General features: G+C 40.0%; 1 protein-coding gene across 2 annotated transcripts in view; it reads left to right on the top strand.

Moving 5' to 3' along the window:
• USP6NL (USP6 N-terminal like) overlaps positions 1–21,662 on the top strand; it is a 239,015-nt gene extending 217,353 nt beyond the window's left edge. For both annotated transcript variants that reach the window (XM_050936840.1, XM_050936841.1), the window contains exons 14-15: positions 3,256–3,408; positions 17,837–21,662. In XM_050936840.1, the coding sequence (XP_050792797.1) occupies positions 3,256–3,408; positions 17,837–19,284 (1,601 nt within the window). In that variant the 3' untranslated portion in view covers positions 19,285–21,662. The remainder of the gene's footprint in view (positions 1–3,255; positions 3,409–17,836) is intronic.
• The last annotated feature ends 3,474 nt before the right edge of the window (positions 21,663–25,136 follow it).

The raw sequence follows: 25,136 nt of genomic DNA, 5'->3' as shown, positions 1-25,136 counted from the left end.
GTAAGTAGCTACGCAAAATTTGTCTCTAGGACTCACTGCTGTTTCTGTTGCACTGCTATCATTTGCCTGTTTTTCCCTGATTCGCTTGCGGGACTGGGCTTCTTTGTAGTTAGTATCAGGCCAGATATCTTTTGATATGTCTTCAGATGTTTTGAAATCATTCCTCAAAGTGTGTAAGTGGTCTGCTAATGATTGACAGAGGTCTGCACATGTTTTCAAATCCAATTTTTTTTCTTGGAGAGCTTGACTTGTGTGGTAAGTGGTGTAAAATTTCATTCCACATGGTCAACATGAATACAAACTCTAGTTCTTGCACCTTGTTTGCAATGTTTTCTGCCTCTCACATAGTTTCTCCCTTTTGTGATTGATCTGCAGCTATATTTTCTAATGCATCCACAGTCTTTGAGTAGGACTCCAGAATTGCACTTGTTGCCACTGCTTGTGCCTCCCAGCGAGTATTAGAGATTTCAACACACGATCATTGCCCAAATATGTTTTAAGAACTGCCCATCGGTGTGTTGAGGTAGAGAAAAATGTATAAAGTAACTGGACCGTTGAGAAAAACCTTACTGCCACTGGAAAACAATCAACAGCACTGCAGCCAACAAGATTGAGAGAGTGTGCAGCACATGGTATTAATGTGGCATATTTGTTATGTTCTAGAAGCTTCTTCTGCATTCCTTGATAACGTGACATGTTGGCAGCATTGTCATAAGATTGACCTCTGCACTTCGAGAAATCTGTTTTGCAAACTTGTCACAGATAATGCAGTACTTGATTTGCCATTTCTTCACCAGTGTGGCTTTTCAAATTGAGGAATGTTGTAAATCGTTCAACTAGTTTTCCACCTGTGGGAGACGCACATCTTTGTACAATACTCAATTGATCAATATGTGAAAGATCAGGTGCAGAGTCGACAGATAAACTGGAGTACCCAGCAGTACTTATTTCTTCCACAATAGCTGAACAAACTTTGTCACTTATTAGACCAATGAGTTCATCACATATTGTCTTGGATAAGTATGATGGGTTACTTTTGCCAGCATGCCCGTATTTTGAGATATGGCCTGCTAAAAATGGGTCAAACAGAGCCACAAGCTCAAGAAATTTCTATTCTGCAATGATCCAAATGTGTCATTTGATCCCTGGAAAAGGATCACATCCACATGTTCTGGAATGGTGTTTTTTTCACCAATAGAAGAAGGGTCAGTCTCTGAAACACCTACAGGTTTTGGAACAATGTCTGTGGTATTGAGAGAAGATGTTCCTTCTGATGGATTCGCTTTGAAAAATGATGTGGGCTTTGGAAGATTTTGGAAAATGTCTCTAGTTTTTTGTTTCTTTTCTCCTGCCTATTTACATTTCTGTGCTCCACTCGGTTGGTTATGTTTCATCCTGCCCCTTATCTCAGTTATCTGAACTTTAAAAAAAAAATATTACACAACGTGCACTATTTATTTATATATTTATAAATGAAATAAATGAAAAATGAAAAAAATGAATCAAGTATGTATGACTCAGAAAAATATATTGATAATAAAACATAAATTTATTGCAATACATGACAGGATCTGATTTCATCACATGATTTCGATCTACGTTAGTAGGATGCACCCCCCCCCCCCACTTAAATGGGGATCAGTAATAAAAAGAGAACAGAAAAACAGGGGAAGAGTGTGTAGTGAAGTGTAAGGAAGTCTGACAAAGTTCTGATTTTTCCCATGATGACTACTTCGATGATTTTTTTGAAATATCAAATACCAATTTTTTTTTAAACTTTTTTTTTTTGGGTACCCCTGCTTTGCTGGTCCCCTAAGTACATACTTAGTCTGCCTATTGGGAAATCCAGCCCTGACTGGCCTTTTCAGTGTATGTTCATTATAGCACCTCACTACGTAAAAATATCAGAAACTCTTGGAATATGTCTAGACAGCAAAAAACAAAGCAAAAACCGCCCCCCGTGTCTGGCCCATACTTGCTGGCTCCAGGTCATTGGACTCCAGCTGTGAGGCCATTTCATTGCTGTGTAGACTTCCAGGCTCAGGTGGGAGCCCGAGCTCTGGGACTCTCCTACATCACAGGCTCCTAGAGCCCAGTGTCCAGCCCGGGCAAGCCCAGAAGTCTACACAGCAATGAAACAGCCCTGCAGCATGATCCTCGTGAGCCTAAGTCGGCAGGTATGGGCCAACCATGGGTGTCTCGTTGCTGTGTGGATGTACCTTTTGAGCAATGTTTCCTGAAGGGAAATGGGGGAAGCACCAAGGAATGGACCATATTGGCAGGCAGAGAAGAGACATCATGGTCAAACCTCTCACTTGTTCTCCAGAGTCTCAGCTTTCAGTCTTGTCTGTGCTTAAAAGTTTTTGTTTTTTTTATAGCTACACAAGCAAAACCCTCCTAGTGTAGACTCATTTATACTGTCCAAAAAGTGTTTCTGATGGTACAGCTTATTCTGATTCGGCGAGCAAAATAAATTATGCCTTTTTGCGAGTATAACTGCTTCTACAGAAGGTTTTTTGCCAGTATAGCTACCATCATAAAAAAAAATCCTCCCCCTTACCTAACATAGCTGTTCTGGTAAAACTTTTAAGCGTAGAACTGGCTTTCATGTTTTTATATATAAAAGAAAAAGTTGGGGTTTAGCTGTTATGATTGCAGAATAAACCTGAATGTAAGTGGTGCAGCAATACATACCTGAAACTGCAGAGAGCCTGAAACAATCTCTTGCTCTAAACTGCCACAGTCATTTCAATGAGTACTGACTCATTTGCAAATGAGGGCACCTTAAATGTCTTAAATTTTCACTGCTCTTCAAAGCATTTTAAAAGGAGATTAAGTATATTATTAACCATTTCCCAAGGTGGGGGACAGGGGATGGAAGCTTTGTAAATGAAAACAAATCTGTAGATTTTAATGTCTCATTGGAATTTTAGGAGTATGAGATTTCATTTTTCTGAAGGAGGACTCAGCTTTAAATTTTCAAACACTGACCTAGAGAGAAATATATGGGTACAAAAAAGAGAGAAAATATTAGACGAGTAATGTGTGAGTGTGTTTTTTAGCATGCATGGTAAATGTCTAGTATAAAATAACTGCCTGTGATTTTTTTTTTGTTTAATTAGTTAGATGTGTTTAATTCTATTTGCAAAATTGTTAAAGACTCCATAAAGGTATTTCACCTCTCTAGTAGACTTTTTCTTTGACTTTTTATCAAAAAACGTATTTGTTCACAATAATGTTCCTGTTCCAATCTAGAACATCTGCTGAAATTACAAATGGAAGAACTTGTAGAATTTCTTCAGGAGACTCTAGCGAAGGATTTCTTCTTAGAAGATGACTTTGTAATAGAGCAGCTCCAAAATTCGATGTCTGAACTGAAACGAGCGAAGTTGGATCTGCCAGCAGCTGGTAAGAAACTTCCACCACACATACTGATCTATACCTTAAGAACTTTTTGAACAAATTAAGTACTGTATATAGTTGCCCACTTATAAAGTGCTAATTGCCTGCCATTAACATCCATGAATACATTGCTTCCTCATCACTACAAAGTGGTTATTGTATCTGAATGACTTTTAGCTTTACAAAACAAAACTGCCACCTTGAATCCTGAGCCTGCTACAGTTTAAAAAAAAAAAAAAAATGTTAGCACTTAATTGCATTTATATGAAAAACACTTAAACTTCCTAGGTTCAGATAACTGTGTTGAATTAACTTTTATTAAGTTTAACTTTTAAAATAGAGAGGTTTACAAGCAAGAAGATAAAAATCAGGGGATGCTTACTTTTCAAGCCAACAAATTTCAGTCCAGGGTTCTATATTGGTTTATAGATTAGCCACTGCACAGAACTGCTATTCCCCCGAAATATAACCGGAACAAAACATTCTCCTTTTGGTGAAAAACACCCTTTAAATTCTTTCTAGCTAGTCATCCTTTCTAGATCTTGAACTGATTCACCACCTCCTTTCCCTCAGAAACTTTGTCTCTGTTCTGTAGTAGAAAGGAAGGGGTTATTTTTACTTTCAGAGCTATGTATGGACTGCATAATGAAGCACTCCTTTCTGCGTAGATATTCTTTCACCTTTTAAAAAAAGAGCCCTCCATCTTTAAAAATCTCAAATTATCTTCTGATTATTTACAGCTCTCTATAGCTATATTATAACACAGAAATATGTTAAAAGAATATTATTAAGGTTGCAAAGTCAAACACTCAAAACTTTGGAAATGCCAGAATTAAGGTTGCTCGGACAACATTAATTTGACTGCCTCCTGCATACGCATTGTGATACAGTCTTTAATTACATGCTCACTCATTTTTTTTTTATCTTTGTTCACTGTGTGGCCCTAGACTTTATTTAGTGCACACTATTCAACTGTGCTCCAAAAAAAAAAATTATTAATTTCGTCATGCAGTTTCCCCCTCCCACCTATTTGTTCTGTCTACTTCAGTGGTTCTCAAACTGGAGGGGGGGTGGGACCCCTCAGGGGGTCCCGAGGTTATTACATGGGGAGTTGCGAGCTGTCAGCCTCCATCTCAAACCCCGCTTTGCTCCCAGCTTTTATAATGGCGTTATATTAAAAATACTTTTATATATATATTTATGGGGGGGTCGCACTCAGTTTTTGTCAATGAGAATTTCCTAGAGTTTTAATAGGATAAGCAACAAAGGTGGTTTAGGTTCGACATTCGGAAAAACTTCCAAACTGTCAGTGTGGTTAAGCATTGGAATAAATTGTCTGGGGAGGTTGTGGAACCTCCGTCATTGGAGACGTTTAAGAGCAGGTTAGATAAACCTGGGATGGTCTAGATCAGACCTGCACAACTCGTAAAGCAGTGAGGGTTATATTGCTCCAAAGAAAACAGCTGAGGGGCAAACCCCCTCGGCCCCACCGAAACACCCCAGCCCCCCCCCCGAAACACATCCCCCCACCCAACACACACAGGGGCTGCAGGCAGGACCGGCGCTAGGGGTTTTAGCGCCTTAGGCACATGGCAATTTCGCTGCCCTGCGCGCTGGTCCCTTGTCTCCGGTGGAGCTGCTGCAGTCGTGGCTGTGGGAGGTCCACTGGAGCTGTGTGAGCAGCCGATCGTCCGCAGGCACGACTGCGGCAGCTCCACTGGAGCTGCTGCTGCCCCCTCCAGCAAAACGCTGCCCACCAATAATCCTGGCGCCCTAGGCGATTGCCTAGGCCGCCTAAATGGAAGCACTGGCCCTGACTGCAGGGAGCCAGGGGCAGTGTGATAGGGGCTGGGGAGGGGAAGGTCCCTAGACCAGGGAAGAGGGCAGCAGTTGGGGCAGGGCAGGTGCTGCACGCACACGTACGTACATACGTACGTCTCCCCGGGGGATTTCCTGGCTGCCCACAGACAGTTCAGCCCCCACTCTCCCCCCGATCAACACAGAGGCCACCCTGGGACCAACCAGCATAGTAGCTGCCCCACCCCCAACTGAAGGGGAGGACTTGGTGGGGTCTCAGCCCAGTCCTCACCCCCTGAGCTGCGGCTCGAGCCCAGACCGGGCGCCCCTCCCCTCGCTCAGCACTTACCAGCTCTGCCTTGTGCCCAGCACTTCCTGCCTTAGCAGGCCCCCAGAAGTGACCCACTCGCTGTATGCCAGACTGGGGGAGCAGGAGACGGAGACACATTTGGTTCTGGCCATTAGGGCGGTTGGAGCGCGGTGCATGCGGGGCTGTGAGGTACGCCCCCCCACGGCAAGAGGTGAACCCAGCAGCCCCACTCCGCCACTTGCCCATGGGCTGCGCAGTGAGCCCACATGAGCCACATGTGGCTCTAGATATAACTTAGTCCTTCCATGAGTTCAGGTGTCTGGACTAAATGATCTCTCAAGTTCTCTTCCAGTCCTACGATTCTGTTGTTCTATATTGCAGAGTCAACAACCCACCCTGATTTCCCCTGAGGTGTACAGGAATATGGAAGTAGCTGGAGATGTTTGAGGTGGAGATCAGGGGAGAGAATGATCAGAGGGAATAGTGTGGAGAAGGGAGGCTTGGAGAACAAGAACCCTTGGTGTGTGTTCCGCCACCCTGGCATCCCCGGGACTCTGATGAGGCAGAGGAAGCCCTGCTGGAAAAGGGATGATTGGGTACTGGTAGAGGATGGGGACTTGTTTCCCCCCCGCAACTCATCTCATCCTGGTGCACAGGGGATGGGGGACTCTAGTTCTCCATCAACAAATGAGTTGGGACAGTTGAGTGAGCTAACTGGGCAGTTGGTTGTAGGGTCCGTCCTTACCTAATAATTCCAGCACATCCAGTATTTCTAGGTTAGGGAGCCTGTCAAGTATGGTATTTGTTCTGCTGGACCAGGCACAGCTCTTCAGCTCAGAGGTCTCTCTGTCAAAGCCATGGAGCATTGACAGAAGTATGAGAGCCCCCTGCTTTGGAGATCTCAATTCCTCCCCTTTGGGAACCCTGTTAACCTCTCCCTCCTCACCCTCCGCCCCCGGCCTGCTTGAATGTGCCTGGGTTTATATCATACAGGAGATATGCACACACTGGTGTTCATTCTCTCTTACTTCAAGATGAAGGAGGGAATCAAGAACCAGGCCGGACAGGACTTCTCTCCCCATTTTCAGATTCCTGTTGAAAGGAGAAAGAGGCTAAGTGAAGTTTCCCAGTCAGATGTGTGCTCCAGTGGGAGTAAAATTAACTCTGAAAGCACTTTCCATTTGATTTTGTTCTGAAGGAGAAGTGTCAGACTGAGGGAGACCTTCCTATGCTGTTTCTCCTCATGATAGAAATCATACTTCTCTTCAGTGTGTAACCCATGTTTATGCAGTGTTGCTCTGACCCCCTTCTAGGGGCTACTCCATATACAGCAGGGGTTTTTAAACTGGGGGTCGGGACACCTCAGGTTTGTGAGGTTATTACATGGGGAGTCGCGAGCTGTCAACCTCCACCCCAACCCCACTTTGCCTCCAGCATTTATAATGGTGTTAAATATATTAAAAAGTGTTTTTAATTTCTGGGAGGGGTCACCCTCAGAGGCTTGCTATGTGAAAGGGGTAACCAGTACAAAAGTTTGAGAACCACTGATTATACAGGGCTACAGCCTTTGTGATACAGAAGCTGGGTTCTTTAGGTCAGGCAGTAGGAGCTCTTGCTTTTTACATCCAGAGGTCTCCGGTTCAGGCCTTGTTGTTGCCCACTCATCCTGGAGTGTCACTTTAAAGCAGAAAGAAAGATTGGGTTCATACCAAGTTCTCACTGACGGTAGTGAAATAGGACAAGTGTCTAATCCTAGGTCTCCCATGGGAAGGGAGCAGGCATGTTCTTTAAGGGAGTGAGGTGTGCACTAGAGATACATGTATTTGAGTGTTTGATATATCACAGAGGAAGGGAGTATTTAGGAGTAAATATCTCTGGGGAATGATGATCCATGGAGGTGCAAGGCACATATCTCTACCCTGAGAGGAGACTTGGATTTTTCTTTATTTCTGCCTTAGTAGCCTGGGAAACTCTCTGTATGTGTGATATATTTTTGTTTGGGGTGAGTGGAAATATTACTCAACTTTTTCACAAAATAAATATAAAATACCTTTATCCTAATCCTCAGAAATCTAGCAGATTTGAATCCTGTTATCCTTAGCTGAGTAAGTCTGATGCCTCATTTGTTCTTCATGTGAATTTCACAAGCCTTTGATTTTTCTTCACTCTGATCGTTTTGGTTTTTCTAATCACTGTCTTCAGGCAATAATATTTTTCTACAGGCTCTCAGCATTCTCTAGACATTTAACCTTACGCAAATATCTGTCTGTCTGATTCTGCTACTTGCATGATCTTTAGCCTTTTTATTTATTTATTTTTTTACATAAACTTGTCAAATCACTATATGCCATGTAGCAATGCATAGAAAAACTAGTCTGGTCATGTAAGCATCCATTAGTCTGGGGAAAAAAACATGTTTGTTTTATTTTTTTCCCTCAACTAAAATTGGAGAGAAATACCACTTCCTTTCTTACATTCTTGCACTGAGCAACAGTTACACCTTTAATTGTTATGAACTAAAAACGATTTAAAATGAACATAAAAATAAGCCTTCAATAGACTGCGTCAGTATCAGTCATCCAGAACTAATTAAGCTCACTGGAATTCTCCATCTGTCAGTCTTTGTTAGTACAGGAAAATCCAGACACCTTATTTGGGCAGGCTGTGGTCAGATATCAAAAAAGGTATTAACTCGGCCCAGCACTCTAAAGTAATGCAAGTTTCCTCCTGGAACAGCATTCCCTTGGTTTCTTCTTGCATGGATTTAAACTCAGAGCCAAAGAGCTCCCTTTCTTCAGAAGAAGGGGAGGGAGATGAAGAGGCAGAAAAATGTCAATATTTGTTTTGATTATTTTTTTTGTTTGTTTAAATGGTTTGCCTACGTGTATTGAGATGAAGCCATTAAATACTTAGTGTGAACATCCAAGTTACAGGAGCACAATGAGATCACAATCAAGTTAGTTGCCATGGAGCTAGCCATAAAGCATAGGGCACCCACTGAAATGTTGAAGACCAAAGCCAGGAATATTGTTCATAGAGCAGATTGCAGATCTTTAACCTTTCTGGCAGAATCCTCTTGTGAATGAATCTGTGCCAGGATGGCCTCTGCTAACCTGGTGAAAGCTTTAGGAATGTGGAGTGCTTCTGAAGATGCCTCATAGTTTCAAGCCCCTCCTTTCATCAAGCCACCAGGAGGAGGACTACAAATGCTTATGTAGAGGCAAGCAACCCTTCTGAGATTTCTCCTCTGCACTCTCTCAAACAGTCTTAGCAGAAGAGAAAATAACATCTCCTGGGGCCATAGCAATGTAGTGAGGGGTACACGGCCAAGGAACAACTTCTAAAATCTGATAATACACACTACCTCTAAGTCTGCGTGACTTGAGTCTCCATCCTCCTGATGGACCCTTTTGGAACAGGCTGTTACTCTGTGGGTACTTTGCTACGTAGATCAATGGGTAATGGAAGTAACTCATTGAGTTATGCCACTGAGTTCAAAAAAACTCAACACAGATTCTTTACTTGCCCGGTGTCAAAAAATCCTTCGAATTGCTCCTAAATGATGGGAATAACTTCCCACCTATTCTCAGTAGAACTAGTAACAAAAGCAATGTGCTTCCAAGAGGCTTGCCTCCACCTTCTCTGTCGACCTTAGGCAGTTGGGTGGAAACTGGATCCTGAATCTAAAGTTCCTGAACAAGTCAGTCAGGTCAGAATTCAAAATTCGAAGATCCTGAAGTCTACTCTTGCGGCAACCTACCATCCATATTGTGATCCACAAAGTACAAAAGTGGCCCAAAAATCATCCTGTGACCCAAATCTCACATTTCTTTGTGTCTGTGAAGCCTTCAGTGGAGCTACACCAATTTAAAGTAGCTGAAAATTTCTCCTGAGGTCATCTAATAGGCACTGCTCCACTTTTACATAGGCACTATTTCTGTCAAATTCCAAACTTAGAATCTGCCTTTGTCCGCTTAGTCATTTTACACTCTCTGTGTGTAGTAACCCTTGCTTTAAGGTTTGGCTGCCTCAGTTGCACCCAACTTTTCTGTATGCGGGAAAAATTGGTGGGAAGTTTGAATATTATGTATTATGTTTTTCACAGATTTTGTTTTTCAGTTTAATATTTTTCTATGAATTCTGCAGCCATGTATGTAATATTTTAGTGATAATCTGTCAAAGGATGTATGCCATTAGCTGTAAATGTTACAGTGAAATACATCTTACGACACTGACAAGTAAGGCAACAAAATTATGAAACTCTGCTTGATGTACTGTTTCTGATGCTATGCATCTATTGTTTTTTGTTTCAGAAGAATTTGGGATTTTTCACTTATATGTTTGGAGAAAACAAACGTAGCTATTTTTTTAATTTTTGTATTGCATTTTATTTATTAACCAACTAAACCAAAATACCTTTCTATCATGTGTTTCCTATAATTTTGCTAGTGCTTGTCTGATGTGTATTTTCTGATGTTATAAAAGGATAGTAAGGCATGGAATGGTGTTATTTCCAGCAATTTTATATATTGGTTCTGCACTATTTAAAAATCTTTTATTGCTTGACCTCTTTAGTTTGCACATTTTTATATCACTATAAATGAAATTATGATGCAGCTGGTGGTGATTCAGGTTTTTTTACCGAGTCTTTCAGTGCAATTTTTCTCAAGAAATGTAAGAACTAGTGACATAAAATGTAATGTGATTATAACTAGAAAATGACTATAAAAAGTCACTTTGGTTTGACACAAAACTATCCTGGAAGTCTGTTAAGCATTTTTCATTAATTGCATTGTTTTTAATCTAAATACAAATGTTTATAATTATAAAGTGAGTTTCTGCGACCATCAGCACTGCAAACCTAATATAGCTACAGAAGAGCAAACTGTGTGTTCTCATCTACCTCATGCTCCATCATCAAAATTGCCATCCAAATTATAAGTCCAGAATCCCCTTTTGTTGATGATGGCATTCTGAGGAGCAAGAAGCTAGTCTGACTTTCTGATAGCAGCTTGAACTTCCGATACAAGCAGTAACATTTTAAAAAATCCTTTTTGACTTGTAAATGGAGCAAATAAGTTGGAGAAAGGCACTGATGGTAAATAAGCACAAAATACCAAGATGTCATTTTAACTGAATACTTTTTCTGACCCTTTACCATGCCCGAAAACTGTATTAGAACAAAGTGTGTGTATATGCTTGTGCTGAAATTAAGAACTAGACTGTTCTTCACCGGAGAGAGCACTTAAAGCACTTTCCTCCAATTATATGTCTGTTATTCAGTTCAAGAAGCTGTTAGTGCCTACTGAAGCAATTAATCTGTAAAGTCTTGTAGTTGGGATTGATTTCCACTGGGTGGTGACAGAGACTTTTTAGATCAAGAGTAAGTCAGTAGAATAGAAACCCTTTTAATGTGACTCTAATTTCAGATCATTTTAGGACTAGTTATATTGGCTCCTTTGTTTCCCCCCGTTTTTTGCTGCTCTCTCTGGTTTTGATACTGATGCTGCATGGACTCCCCTAACTTTAGACACAGGATAACCAAATTGTTACACGCATCCATAAAAAAAATGGCACAGTATCAACTGTGCAGTTTCTCATGCAGAGTTTCTATCAGATTCCTTTTGAGGAAGGCCCAATAATTAAACGTTTTGTTTAGTTTCTTGGTATGTTAAAGGGGAGCAGAAGGAGGAAGAATACAATTTCACACCTCATTGTGCATCTAATAGTGGCAGGCTTAGAAAAATCCAGTTGCCCAGAAAGCTCCAGAAAACAAAACCAGCACATTTGGGCAATAATAATGTTAATTATTGCTACCAAAACAGTTGCCAGCTGACAGTTTCCACTTCATATTTTCTGTTTTTTTCAGTTGCCCTATTAATATTATCTTTTGGGGCAAATGCATCTTAAAGAGAAGATTTGTTAGACCTTTTGTAAACTATATAAAAATTCCCAGCCCAGAAACAACTGTTAACATGATAAAAATGTGCCCTGCAGTCAAACAAGTGAGTGTGCCCTGAATGTTAGTAGTAAACTCAATCTTTGGACCAATGGTGGAAACAAATTCCAGTTAAGGCAGCAACACTGAGAACACCCTGTTGCTAATTCTTAGGTGTTCAGATCTGGGGACTCTTAGCAATTGAGCTTAAAAATCACAGTTGAAGGGGTCAAGGTAAAAGTGTGGCTGAGGCTGCAGGTTAAGCTTTAGGCTGAAGTGTGGTGGAACATGATGCAGAACTTGCAAGTGAATATTTGGCATGTTACTGTGACAAGTCATGAGATGTTTTATTTGCATACTTTTTCTCAGCAGAGGGGCCTGTGCGCGCTCTCTCTGTTTCTATGGTTATTTGCTTGCTCTTTCACTCTGGGTGGTTTTTTTTTTTTTCCTCAGTTTTCTTTTCTTAAAGGTGAGGATATGAACCTGTTTTTCTTTTTGCTCTGTTCCTACCAGCAGCCGACATCGTGGTCTTCCTGTTCGCTACTACCCCCCAAGTGTCTCCTGGTATTTTATCTCTGGCTTTTTCACAACATTCGTGTACATGATTTGCATGCTTTCTTTCTGAGTTTGAGCCATATATATTTGTATTAATATGCATGGTGATGGGTGTGCAAATTATTCTTCCTGTTTTTATTTCATGTTCCTCAAAGGATTTCATTTTCTTTAATTTTAGGTTAATTTAAGAGCTCTTATTGTTTTCAGGGACAATAAATTATTCTTGGCAATCTACTGCAGTTGGTAGCCCCTAAGAATGATTGATTGATTGTGGATTTACTGGGAGTGACCAACACCCTAATTAAATATCGTCTGTTCTGTTTGATGTTGTGTTGATTTCTAGTAGATCTTAAACACATATTTTATAGCTTAAAACAAAGTGCTTTTTTGTAGGAGGTGTCAGTGGTTTGGAATATACCTTTATGCTGTAAGATTCTTGTTATTGGTCCATGCCACTACCTTATCACTTTTGATGATGTCTTTAGCCTGGATTGTGTTATGGTAAGAGATGGGCAAACCTTAGTGAATGTTAATCTGAGCATGACTGAGCCTAGGATTCAGGTATGTGTTTTGCTGCTTTGCCTGTTAGGAAAACAGAGCATAGCTAACAGAGTTTAGTAAAGTGGCTGTATCTGGAGTACAAATTTTATTGACTGATCCAGACAAGATTTTCGACGTTTGAGTGTGAGGCCAAGTTAATTTGTGTTGCATGGAGGCTTTATGATGAAGATATAAAGCTGTGTCTTTTTTCATCCTATATCTTATCTTTTGTTTCTGTGCAGACTCTATGCTCCAGTATCATCAAATCATAGGACGCTAAAGCCTGGTATCACGTTATTAGAATGCCCATGGTTTTATCTTTCTGAAGAACAGTTGTAGGCTTGGAACATTTTGGCTGCTACTCTGGTCTTAGCATTCATTCTAAAGTTTAACAGCTTCACAATAGTGTTCCATAACTAATATTATGGTGTAGGGTTGTCCTGACATCCTCTTTATAACTATAATTCAGGTTAGTGCATACATCATATAAACCACACACACCAGTGCTAATGCACTCTGTTACTGTGAACCATGCAAGAAAGATTACAGAAAATCATCTTCAAAGCAATGTAGAATTCAATAAAAAATGTCTGCAATATTCTCACTTGGATTTTATGAAAGCTTAATGGTAATTAAGAGACCTTAAGTATGTCTAATTAAAAAAACCGAAAACTTATTGTTCAACCAAGCACATTTCAAAGGATTCCAATCTGCTCTGTGAATTTCTTCAAGACTGAAAGAGAAGAGGAAACAGTTGATGCTTTTAAATGTGTATATGCAAATACAGAAAGCATTGATGTAGGTACTGGAAGAGCTCTGGAATGCATATTTAAATATGAATGCAACTATTTATTGTTTAAAAATAGATTGAATAGTTACATTTCAAGCATGGAAGACGTTATTGACAAAGGAGGACCATTTTTTCTTAAGATGTTTATTGCATACAAGCACGTTAAATTATCTGTGTTAAAATTACATTACTGGTGGGCCATGTTACAACATCCCATAACTCCTTATGGATCACCTGAAAGTTGCAAACTACTTAACAGCTCATAAAACCAAGATCACTTCTGTATAATTTACACAAACTTTTTTTGAAGGGCATATTGTATGTATTTACTTCCCAATGCAGACTTCATTCTTATCATTAAAATAGACAGTTTAGTGTTACACAGAAGTGCTTTGTTTTTGTGAAATGCTGCACTTCTTAATTTAAAAAAATTCATTGAGACAAATAAGATGGGAAAAACTAATGACATATAGCTCTAGTGTTGGAATATTTATTAAGGGTGAAATTCATCCCTGTGTAGAAAACAAGCACAAGGTCTTAAGTTCTGCATACACCCTAGTTGGAGGGCATAAGTGGGACATAAATGATTTAAAGGTTTTGCAGAGCCTCTGTAGGGAGTGAATTCCACCCCAAGAAGAATATGGGACAGTTTTTAACTGTGTGATGTAGTGTTCAGTATATTGTCTTGGAAAGCCATCTTTATGAAGGAATCTCTCAGCATTCTTAAAGCACCTGTCATCATAGTTTCTATGTATTCTATATGGATTGTAAAAAACCAAAACCATGCAGAAGAGCAATCAGTTCTTTCTTACTAATCGTGTCGTCTGTGTGATTTGAGTGCACTTGCTGATTCAGGTTTTCTAAGACATTTATGGATTTTCTATTAGCCCCTTCATAGTTTCTGTGCCTTTTTCTGTGGCTTGGAAATTTGTGGGAAAACAATTCAACTTAACTTTATTTTCTTAATCTTCAACTTGCAAGTTTCACTTACTGTCTTTTGAAATATAACTGTAACAGAGTGGTACGATCCACCACTCTGCATAGGGATGCTGGACTCTTCTGTGACCTGTCAGGTTAGCAGGAGTTAGTGCCCTGCATAAATAAGCTGAGTGAATTCTTCTGACTGTGGCAGGAAGCTTGTTAACTCTGCCAAGTTATGAGACCTTTTAATTAGAGTGAAGCCAGTGATAGACACGAGGAAACTTAAGAACAGTCAGGCTGGAAGGATTAAGTTTAGGCTGACGTTTGTTTTAAATTAGCAGTGCAGCAAGACCTCAGGCAGGGGGTAAGTTTGACCTTACACAGCATTGTAGACTTCATTTGGAGCACATTGAGAGTGACCACCAGCATACAACAACTATGAAACTGGCATTAGTTAGGCAAGTAAGAAACAGAGACTTTTCTGTTAAACTCTCGTTTTGTTACTTTGTCATCTCTCCCACCCTCATCATGTTTCTGTTTTGTGCACTTGTCACCTCCTGTCTGACACCTAGACTGTAAATTGTTTTTATTTGCCTATGCAGAATCTAGCGTGATGTGGCCCTGATCATTGATGGCAGTTCCTATGTGCTATCCAGTGATAATCTCAGTTTCTGCCATCCCCCTCTAATGAGAATCAGCTGTCAAAGAATGAACTCATATTATTGTTTATACAATTTCCATGAGGCTATTAATACTTCTAAGCACTATATTTTAGAGCAGGGATTGTCAACCTTTGGCATGCGGCTCGCCAGGGTAAGCACCCTGGCGGGCCTGGCCGGTTTGTTTACCTGCTGCGTCCACAGGTTTGGCTGATCGTGGCTTCCAGTGGCCGTGGTTCGTGGCTCCAGGCCAATTGGGGCTGCGGGAAGCGGCGCGGGCCAAGGGATGTGCTGGCTGCTGCTTCCCGCCGCCCCCACTGGCCTGGAGCTGTGAATCGTGGCCACTGGGAGCCGCGATTGGCCGAACCTGTGGAAGCAGTAGGTAAACAAACTGGTCCGGCCTGCCAGAGTGCTTACCTGTAGGGCCGCATACCAAAGGTTGATGATCCGTGTTTTAGAGAGACAACTGAGTGTTCGTTCAGGTGTACTATACAGAGACACAGAATGAATTGTTCATACAAGTAACTGGTGGTGATGAGATGTTAACTTTTAACTTCAGATTTTCCAGTGATAGACGAAAGTTGCATGGTCCTGTGTCTCTAGTGCAGCAATGAGGATCAAAACACTAAATTATTTCTCTACCAATGATTTTACATAGCTTTTCTATATAATTTTTCAGCAAATCCAGGGCTTTTTTTTTTCTGTCCTTGCAGTTTTTACTTAGTAAGCTGATATATGATAGAGTTTATTTGGCTATCCTGTCTGATTTTTAAAAGTTACAGGCAAGTTTTCAGACAGATTGTGTGGGGGATGCATTTAAAAATTACATACTTAACTTTTTTCTATTTATAATATGAAAGAAATTGCTGTGCGTAAGTAGGGAAGCTACAGTTTTACGAGGTGTGGAAATAAGACTTATTTACCAGTATTAATTTAGAATGGGAAAATAGCTCTGACTGCTGAAAGGAGAGAGTAATTTGAACAGAAACGTTGATATAAATAGTCATATGGACATTATCAGAAAGGCTGTATAGCTGTCATTTCTCGGTTTATAATTAAGTCTTTTACATGGTTGCAGTCTGGAATATAGTGTCCCCTTAAGAGACTGACATTTAAACATTGAATGATGTAGGATATGTTGTGCTCATAACCAAAAGAGAACTCTCCACTTATATGCTGCTCTTAAGTAAATGCTGTTGTCTTTTACTGCCATCTTTGTCAGAACAAGCAGCAAAGAATCCTATGGCACCTTATAGACTAACAGACGTTTTGGAGCATGAGCTTTCGTGGGTGAATACCCACTTCGTCGGATGCATCCGACGAAGTGGGTATTCACCCACGAAAGCTCATGCTCCAAAACGTCTGTTAGTCTATAAGGTGACGCAGGATTTTTTGCTGTTTTTACAGATCTAGACTAACACGGCTACCCCTCTGATACTTGTCAGAACAGAAATATTAGTGTTTCCATTTAGCATTCAAATTCTGTGATGATGGGGACCTTAGTAGTACCTAGATATTTAAATAAATTCTCTTCTTACTACAATGACCATAAAAAGAACTGAATTTAAAAAATGAAAGTGATAAGCATAATCTTTTAGCTATACTGTACATATTTAATAGGGTCATTATGAAAAGAGGCTGACTGGCTGACAAAGCATTTAAATGTAACTATCTAATGTAACCATTAGTCAGTTTTAGTGAACTTACTGTTCAGTGTTTAACAAAAAATCTATGTTTAAAAAATAGAAGATCTTGCATACTTTGCGTAGCTACACTGGGTACCCATTTTTCTTGTGTTTTGAAGTCTCTTGGCTTTGTGTTTCACCTTGCATGGTATAGTTGTCTAGCATAACTGCACACCTGATTGCATACTTTGTTAGTATAAGTTAAGAAACAAGCATTTGTGTGCTAGATTTATTTCTCACTCCTCTGGGGTCATTAGGGTGCGTGTGTGTGTGTGTGTGAGAGAGAGAGAGATAAAGGGCTTCAAAAATTTGCCAGACAGCTGCAAGCCAGTGACCTAAACCTAATAGGCATATTTCAATAAGGAAGAAGTATGAGCTCAAGGATAATGGCCTTGTGAGAAACCCAGCAGCTCACCTTCAGCTGCTGAGAAGGAGTATGGGACTGGGATTCTTAACAGGGTTTTGTCCCTCAACCCCTGTTATGGACTCAATGTAGAAGATTACTAATAAAATTGAAATCTTCCTTCTCTATCTATCTTCTGGAAGGTAGAAACAGCTATCACTTTCCCCTTCCTCCAGAGCCTCATAACTACTTCGGTAGAATGGGACTTCTTAATCTACTCATGCACGCAAGGTTTTTGTGGGGGTGAAGAGGGTCCCCTCCATGAAGACGCCAGTACTCCACTGCTAATTGCTTTCCCAAGCAGCAGTAATGTAAAAATGACATGACATTTCTCAGTTGCACTTCTTTCCACAATTTTCAGTGTAACAGTGGTAAAACAGACCCGGATCTTGTTAATTGTACTCTAGTGCTTGGGAAAACTCTGAGCAGCAGGATAGCTGCTGCTGACTCATGAAGACAATCAATGCAGTATTGAGTGCATATTTAGTTCTACTAGTATCTTTGCAACTATAAAAGATAGGAATTTAGACAAAGTGTACCTAAAGTCATATTTAGGCACTTAAATAAGTGGTCTGATTTTCAGAGCTGATAAACTCCTGTCAAAGATATATAAAATATGTATAATGTCCTTTAAATATATATGGACATTATCTATTGACCAGAAAAAAAACCCTAGCTCCAAATATAACTGAATTTTGGGTCTGAGATCTAAATCCAGAGTTGAATTTGGTTGTCTAGACTTTTGTCTTTTATGTATTTTGTGTGTGTAAGTGTTTAACACACATGCAGAGTTCCATATGAAGAAACTTCAGTTTACTTTATTACTTATTTTTTAGGTAAAGAAGATGAATTTCCAAAGAAGCTGTTGGGACAAATTCCATTGGAACCTCAGCCTGCCATGCTTAATCTTACTCATATGCTCAATGGACAGAGCAACACTAGTATTTCAAGAACACAGACAAGAAGAAGGACAGAAAGGAGACTATCTCCTGAAAAAGTACAAGAAGATTCACCAAATAACCGAAGAATTAATTCACTGGAAAAGAAGCCTTCTTTAAAACAACAAAAGCCTGGACCAGTAGTCCGGAGTGAGCTATCTAAGAATGATGTAGATATCAGAAAAAAGCCTCAGTCAACAGTACAAGACAGTTCTAGACAATATAACAATGCAGCTGCTAACCAAAATTCTAATGCTACTTCAGATACAAGAAGGGAATTTGTACCTAAATGGAATAAACCTTCAGATATCAAAGTTATTGAAAAGACTACAAAACTTACCGTGGAGGTAAAAGGTAGGTCAGTAAACCATGCTATTTCAGGCACGCCACCAAGTCCTGGTGAACCACAGCCATTGAATGTAAAGCAAAAGATGAGGGGTTTGGATGCTGATGAAGGTAAGCGAGAGTCTAACGCATCGCAGTATGACAATATTCCTGGTGTTGACCATGAGAATGAGAATCCTGTTGAGGAGATGCTAGAAAGAGCTCATCCGCAAAGTCCCAGGAATGTAACATACTCTACTAGTCCTAGAAAGCAAAGTGCAAAAATTCCTGGCCCACTAAAAATATCCAACAATTATGCCGTCAGTTCCCAACTGAGAAGCCCAAGATATTCATCTCAGTCTGATGGGTCAGATCACAGATCAAATGTTAAACAGCCACCACCATCTTATAGTAACCCACCTGTGTACCATGGAAACACTCCAAAGCATGCCTCCAGCTCAATTAGTGTAAGTTTTGTACCTTCACAGTATAATCATGGGAACCGAACCAACACTTCTGGTAGACCATATGGTTCTATCTTTTCAACAGATTTTTCTCCAGATAAACCACATATGAACTCTTATCCTGCCAATCGTCAAAATGCTATTTCTCCACCTTCTAGTCGAATAGAAGTCTTACCTGTTGATGCCTATCCTGGCAACTCTAGATCACCCTCAGGTGTCAAATTTATAATTCCTCCAGTGGATTATTTGCCAGACAACAGAAAGAGGCCGGATGCTGCTTATATGTATAGACATGAGATATATAGGCAGCCTTGGAACCAAGAGGCTAACCAAAGCCACTTGGGCAACTTACAGAAGTATGCAGCCTGTCAGCCAACATCTATTCAGGACCATAATCTTCCAACTGTTTCTGTGGATAGTCCAATAAGATATAGGACTTCACCAACCTTGGAAGAACATGGTTCAGCACAATATCAATATTCAGGCCCACCAGCCCCTGCCCAGCACTACAGAAACCAAAATGATGGGATGTCTATGCATGAATCAGTGCTTCTGTGAGAATCAATCAGTGCTAACTAAAAAGCAAGAACTGAAACCATTAGATATATATTGCTGTGTTTATAATTGTCCAAGTCAGTATTTTATACAGAATGTGGGCAGTTCATGCAATTCTCTGATAAAGTAATAACATTATTTCAAAGCCATTTTAAACTTTGGCTGAAAAGTAGTTGAGCTTTTAAACTTGCATTGAACCTATTGAAAGGGATCTGATGCATATAAACATAGCAATAGCAGTAGAGTCATCTGCAAAATGTATCTAACACTACCATGTTTCTGAAATTTAAATAATTTGCACAGAGCTATGATCTTTCTGTCTAGCAACTGTAACACATTTGCAAGCCGTATTTTGACTGACATTACAATGCAGTAAGTGTGCTTGTGCAAATACACAAACATGTACCTGGAGAAGAACTAAAGAGGCTAAAATGTAGATGCATTTACTCTTGGGCTAGGTTAGTGAAGTATTTTATTTTAGTTTAATTATTTTCTTCGTAATTTATTTGATAAATGACCCATTCATTTTGGGTGGCCTTTCCTGTCTTTATATACAAACTGCCTCAGTAACCCAGGATCTGATTGAAGTTGGAGAGATGCTCTGGGTTGTTAATGTAATCTTACATGGGATGCTATTTCCCAGTTAATCTCCATTCCTTTGGCTGCTATCTTGCCTTTCCCTCAGCCAGAAGGAACAGACAAGCAGAACCATGGAGCCAAAAAGAGCGTTGCTCCGATCTGGCCGACAAATGGTGCTTAAAATCAGGGCAGTCTGAGTGTAGCAAGACTTTAGGGTATGGATGAACTTTCAGCACGGAATCTGTACCTTTGTACCCAAATGCAATGTTGCAAAGCAATGCTTTTTGTTCCCATATAAGTCCTCTGAACTATTTGAGCACACTGTATACAATGCTAGAAGCAGAAGTGGTGCTGCATTCTCACGGCATGCAGCCTTACCATGGGGTCTTACTTAGCAAACCAGTCATGGTGTGAGCTACTGGATTGCCAAACAGACCTCTTACTGGTATAAGAGTATTGCCAGTCACTTGAAACTTGGGGGCCGAACATGGGGGTTGTGTAGCTATTTTCACCCTCTGTGTGCAGTGTAGGGTTGCCAACCCTCCAGGATTGTCATGGAGTCTCCAGGAGTTAAAGATTAATCTTCAATTAAAGACTGTCATCTAATGAAACCTCCAGGAATACATCCAACCAAAATTGGCAACCGTAGTGCTATACGAATGCGTTCAATGCTCTTTCCCATAATGTCAGTTCAATGACATGTTTTGCTTTTGCCCTCCTTTTTCCAGAAAGCAATAGGTTCATGTCCAGGGTTGGGCAAGTGCTGTTGCACTGTCAGGCCGTTGAGAGATTGTGTGATGTGCAACCCTGACTGTTAATAAGACACCTAATAGACTCTTTGTAATTCAATATTTTTTTAAATTAGTGTTTGCAGCCTTTTGTACTCTACATTCTCCTTGGCTTTCATCCACTGTGAAAAGAAAAAAATGCAGGTTAAGTGGCATACTTGGGGTGCAGTCTTGTGAGCTGCTGAATGTAGGAATTGCCAAGCACTCTGAACTCTCATTGAAGTTAATGAGAGCTGAGGGTGACAGACCTTTTGCAAGACTAAGTCCTTAGAGCTTTTAACCGAAAAGATTTATAACACTTAAATACCAAAACACTGGTAGGTTCTGGGACACTTAAAAATCAGTCTTTGTTTGGGGAGTTTTTTGTCATTTGCATTTTCTTGAGGTGCGTTAGCTGAGTACATTGAACACTAGAAAACAGATAAATTTTTCTTTTAAAAAATGAGCTGTAGTGCCTATTCTTGCTGCAGGTTAGCTGTCTAGGTTTTAAGGTACAGAAGTAAAATGTTTGTTTTTTTTAAAAATGGAAGTAACATTTAGTATATTTCACACACTACTTTTGTGTATATAATGAGCGGTGTAATTTGTAATGACCTGGGCAGTTTCATATTTTAAAGATTGCGAACTGCAGTGAAGGAACAGTAGCTAAGCATTACACTGAAAAACTCTAAACTGAAATTGAGATGATGAATATTACTTGGGATTACCTTAGATCTGATTGCTTACAGCAGCTTAGCAATGTATGTATATAATGTGGTTAAGTGTAATAATCCCAAAGTTTTAATCATGGTTCTGTGATTCATAATAAATAAAGCTGTACAATTTACTTTGTGCTAGCAGCCTGGGACTGCTCCAAAATATGTATCAACACTAGTAAATACTGTAGATTTTTATATATAAAATATATACACACTATTTTCTTATGTCCTCTGCAACAGTTTTTTAACTGTGTATTCTATTTTGATGTGGTTGCATTTTTAACATGTATAATAATAGTAATAATAATAAAATCTATGTTGTTGTGTCTTTTTTACCTGTTTGATTATGTTTGTAGGCAAAAGCCATAATTCTGGTCTTCCCAGGATAAACTATTCTTTATAAAAAATTAATGGTATACTCTTGTATAATGTATGCCCTATTTAATTTGTCTGTGGTTTCTTTTAGACCGAGCAATATCAATGTAATTCTTAAAATGCCTTGTCATTGTTTCAGATATACCTGCCCCTGGAAATTTCCACTACGTGCATCTGACGAAGTGGGTATTCACCCACGAAAGCTCATGCTCCAAAACGTCTGTTAGTCTATAAGATGCCACAGGATTCTTTGCTGCTTTTACAGATCCAGACTAACATGGCTACCCCTCTGATAATTGTTTCAGAAGTTACAGCTGATTGATTATAGTCTTCTTCATTTCTAAATCTAGCCCTCAGCAATGGCTTTGGAAATGAGTCTGAACTGTCATTATAACTTTCCTGCCCTATCCCAGTGTTTTCACTCTATATCCGTCAACAGTGGACTTATTGACATGATAGATCTATACAATTTTACTAATCAGACTGAAAAATACAATTTTACTCAGGATTTATGTAGCAGTGATCTGTACTGTCCTAAAGGGAAACTGGCACATCATAGTTTGAAGAGTAAAAGTCTTATTTATGGGTAAACTTCATCTGCCTATTTAAGGTAAATGTATTGCAAGCATGAAAGGAATTATTCATGTTAGTTACCAAAAAGCTCAATATTATAGGAAGCAGTAGGAGACAACTCTATCTGTAGCTTACAGTAAGAAACAATTCTGCATTGGCTGGTGTAATGGATTAAATGTCCTGACTGGAGCTTTTCCTTCTCTGCTTTTTATAATTCTAAAACATACAAGCAGTAAATATAGCTCCATAAACAAATTTAGGGCCCATTTTTTCCTTCAGTAACACTGTTGAATTCTGTGGGAGTTGTACCCACACAATTGAGAGCAGAACTGAGCCTTTATGGTAAAAGTAACACTCGTCCCAACATCCTCCACAAAAATGAATTTAAAAGTGCAGCACTGATGCTGAGGAGCTTAGCAACTCCGTGGCCATGGCGTTGGAGAGCTGCCTGAATGTTAGTCAAAAACACACCTTTGAAATGAACCACTCAATTCCAAAATTAGATCTGAACAGTAAACAACATCAAAATGTCAAAATGACAGAACAGCCTAGTGAAGCAGAGAGATAAATCCCTTTGATTCCCTGAGGAACACATGTATGTTTTACAAGAATATTTTTTTTTAAAGATTCCTACCCTGAGTTTCACATTATCCCAGATATGACTTTGAAATTGGACTTGCAAATTATAGATTTTTTTTATCTCCCCCAGGAGTCCCATTACACTCCTGCACAATATATGCCATCACATGCCCACCTTGTCTTTTCCAGCAGTGTGCATTCTGCTGCCAGGACTTCAGTGAGGAAAAGACCCTTTTTATAGTTCTGTAAACATGGCATGCTTATGAAGATCTGTGAATGTGGCATACTTAAAATTTAACAACATTTTAACCTGCGTAGTTTGTCTTAGCGTTTTCCTTTTAGGGGATGTTAACCCGACACACATGCTTTTCAATACACTGTCACAACGAGGCAATAGCTAGATCAGTAACAAAAAATCTGGACCATGCTGGCAGTAATTTGAACATGGCCTTTAAAATGGTTGCCACATCTATCAGGCATGAGGAAAGAAACTGTTCTGGGGCTTCTTGGTGCCAAAAGGATTTTTTTCTCGGAACAAAGAACCTGAGTTCTCCTGAGTTTCTTGGTCCCCCCACTGCCTAGCATTGACTAGTTTTGTTTGTACATGTATTGTAATGCATCAACAGAGAACCACTCATGCTTTTTATAGGTACAAAAACTAGAGAGTTTGAATATTCTGAGAACCAACATTTCATCCTCTGGCTTTTGACACTGATTTTGAAGTTGGTTTATTCTGCTTATGGTATTTGGGCAGCTGTGCTATACTTCATTTTTCTTTTCTCACTTCATTCTGGTAAGCTCCCTTGACCCCTTCTCTGGAGTTTCCTGAACAACTGTGCTCCATTCCTCATCATCTACTGCTATTCATTGGTAATGGCTGTCAAGATGGTTAAGACAGCAGAGGTTATCATGTCTCTTCAGCCTTTTCCAGACAATGTCCAAAGCAAAACTGTATTCTGTGCATCGAATGCATTTCTCCACAAGTCTTAATGGTAAAAGTTGATTTAGGGGCACGGTTACATATTACCCTGCTCTACAGCCAAAATGCTTCTGAAATAAATGTAGTCCAACTTTACTAATTCTGGGTCACTGAGAACGAAAATGATGCTTAAAATTGTTGATTGGCTCTAGCTTTCAAGATATGCTATTGGGTCAGTATATACGACCCGTGACTTGGGAATGGTGGAGGATAAGTGAGTTATAAAGGGAAGGGATCTCAATTTAAACCAGCAATGACTAAAATACATCTTTGACTGGATCTATGAATAAATCTATGACTGGGTTTGGACAGTACTTGCTTTTGAGGCAAAACAATGAATGATGCAATCTGAAGCTGGTATTGCGTCAGACATGATATGAATTGCATCATGTTATTCCTAGAAGTCTTGGATGATGCAATCATAACAAAGCTTACATCACTCTGCTGAACAAATTTGCCCTATATCAGCTCTAGAAATCATACAGTGTCGTGCCCTCTTATTTGTCAGTGTTTTATTTTGCAAAGGGACACATTTCTGTTTAGCCAAAGTGGGCAGAGATGCCTCGTACTTGTGTGAAGAGTGCAGATAACTTCTGCTAGGTTTGTGGTGAAGTGACTTTTGCATCACAAAAGCGCAGTATAACCACTGTGTTTAAGAGAGCCTATCACCTTTATTTTGGCTGCAGAATTGGAGATCAGGACAAGAGGTGGCCCCACACATATGCTGCAACACTTGTGCAACAAATCTTGGCCAGTGGTTGAACAGGAAAAGGAAATCTATGCCTTTTGCAGTGCCAATGATTTGGAGAGAGCCAACAGATCATACCAGCAATTGTTGCTTCTGCATGGTGCCTCCAGTTGGGAAAGGTGTCAAAGAAGAAAAAGTGGACTGTGCAGTATCCAAACCTTCCATCAGCTATACGCCCAGTACCCCACGGAGAAGGACTGCCGGTTCCTGATGCACCAGAATCATTCTCACTTGAGTCAGACGAGGAAGAGGATGAAACTTCTGGTCCTGAACCATCAATGTCACAGGACCCACATTTTCTCCCATCCTCCTCTGAACCACACCTCATAACACAAGGTGAACTGAATGACCTTGTCAGGGATTTGGAACTACCCAAGAGTAAGGCAGAGCTATTGGGCTCCAGATTACAGGAGTGGAATCTCCTGGCAGGCTATCAGGGCAAATGGAGCCCATCAATGCTTGCAGACTATTGCTGGACAGTGACAAGAGATGCTCCATTTAATGAATACAAGAGACAAGCCAAGAAGCGCCGAGTA

This window comes from Gopherus flavomarginatus, chromosome 1 (assembly GCF_025201925.1).
Source record: "Gopherus flavomarginatus isolate rGopFla2 chromosome 1, rGopFla2.mat.asm, whole genome shotgun sequence".
In the NCBI taxonomy this organism is placed as follows: domain Eukaryota; kingdom Metazoa; phylum Chordata; order Testudines; family Testudinidae; genus Gopherus; species Gopherus flavomarginatus.
The sequence above is the reverse complement of the archived record's forward strand: the minus strand, read 5'-3'. Positions and strand labels throughout refer to the sequence as shown.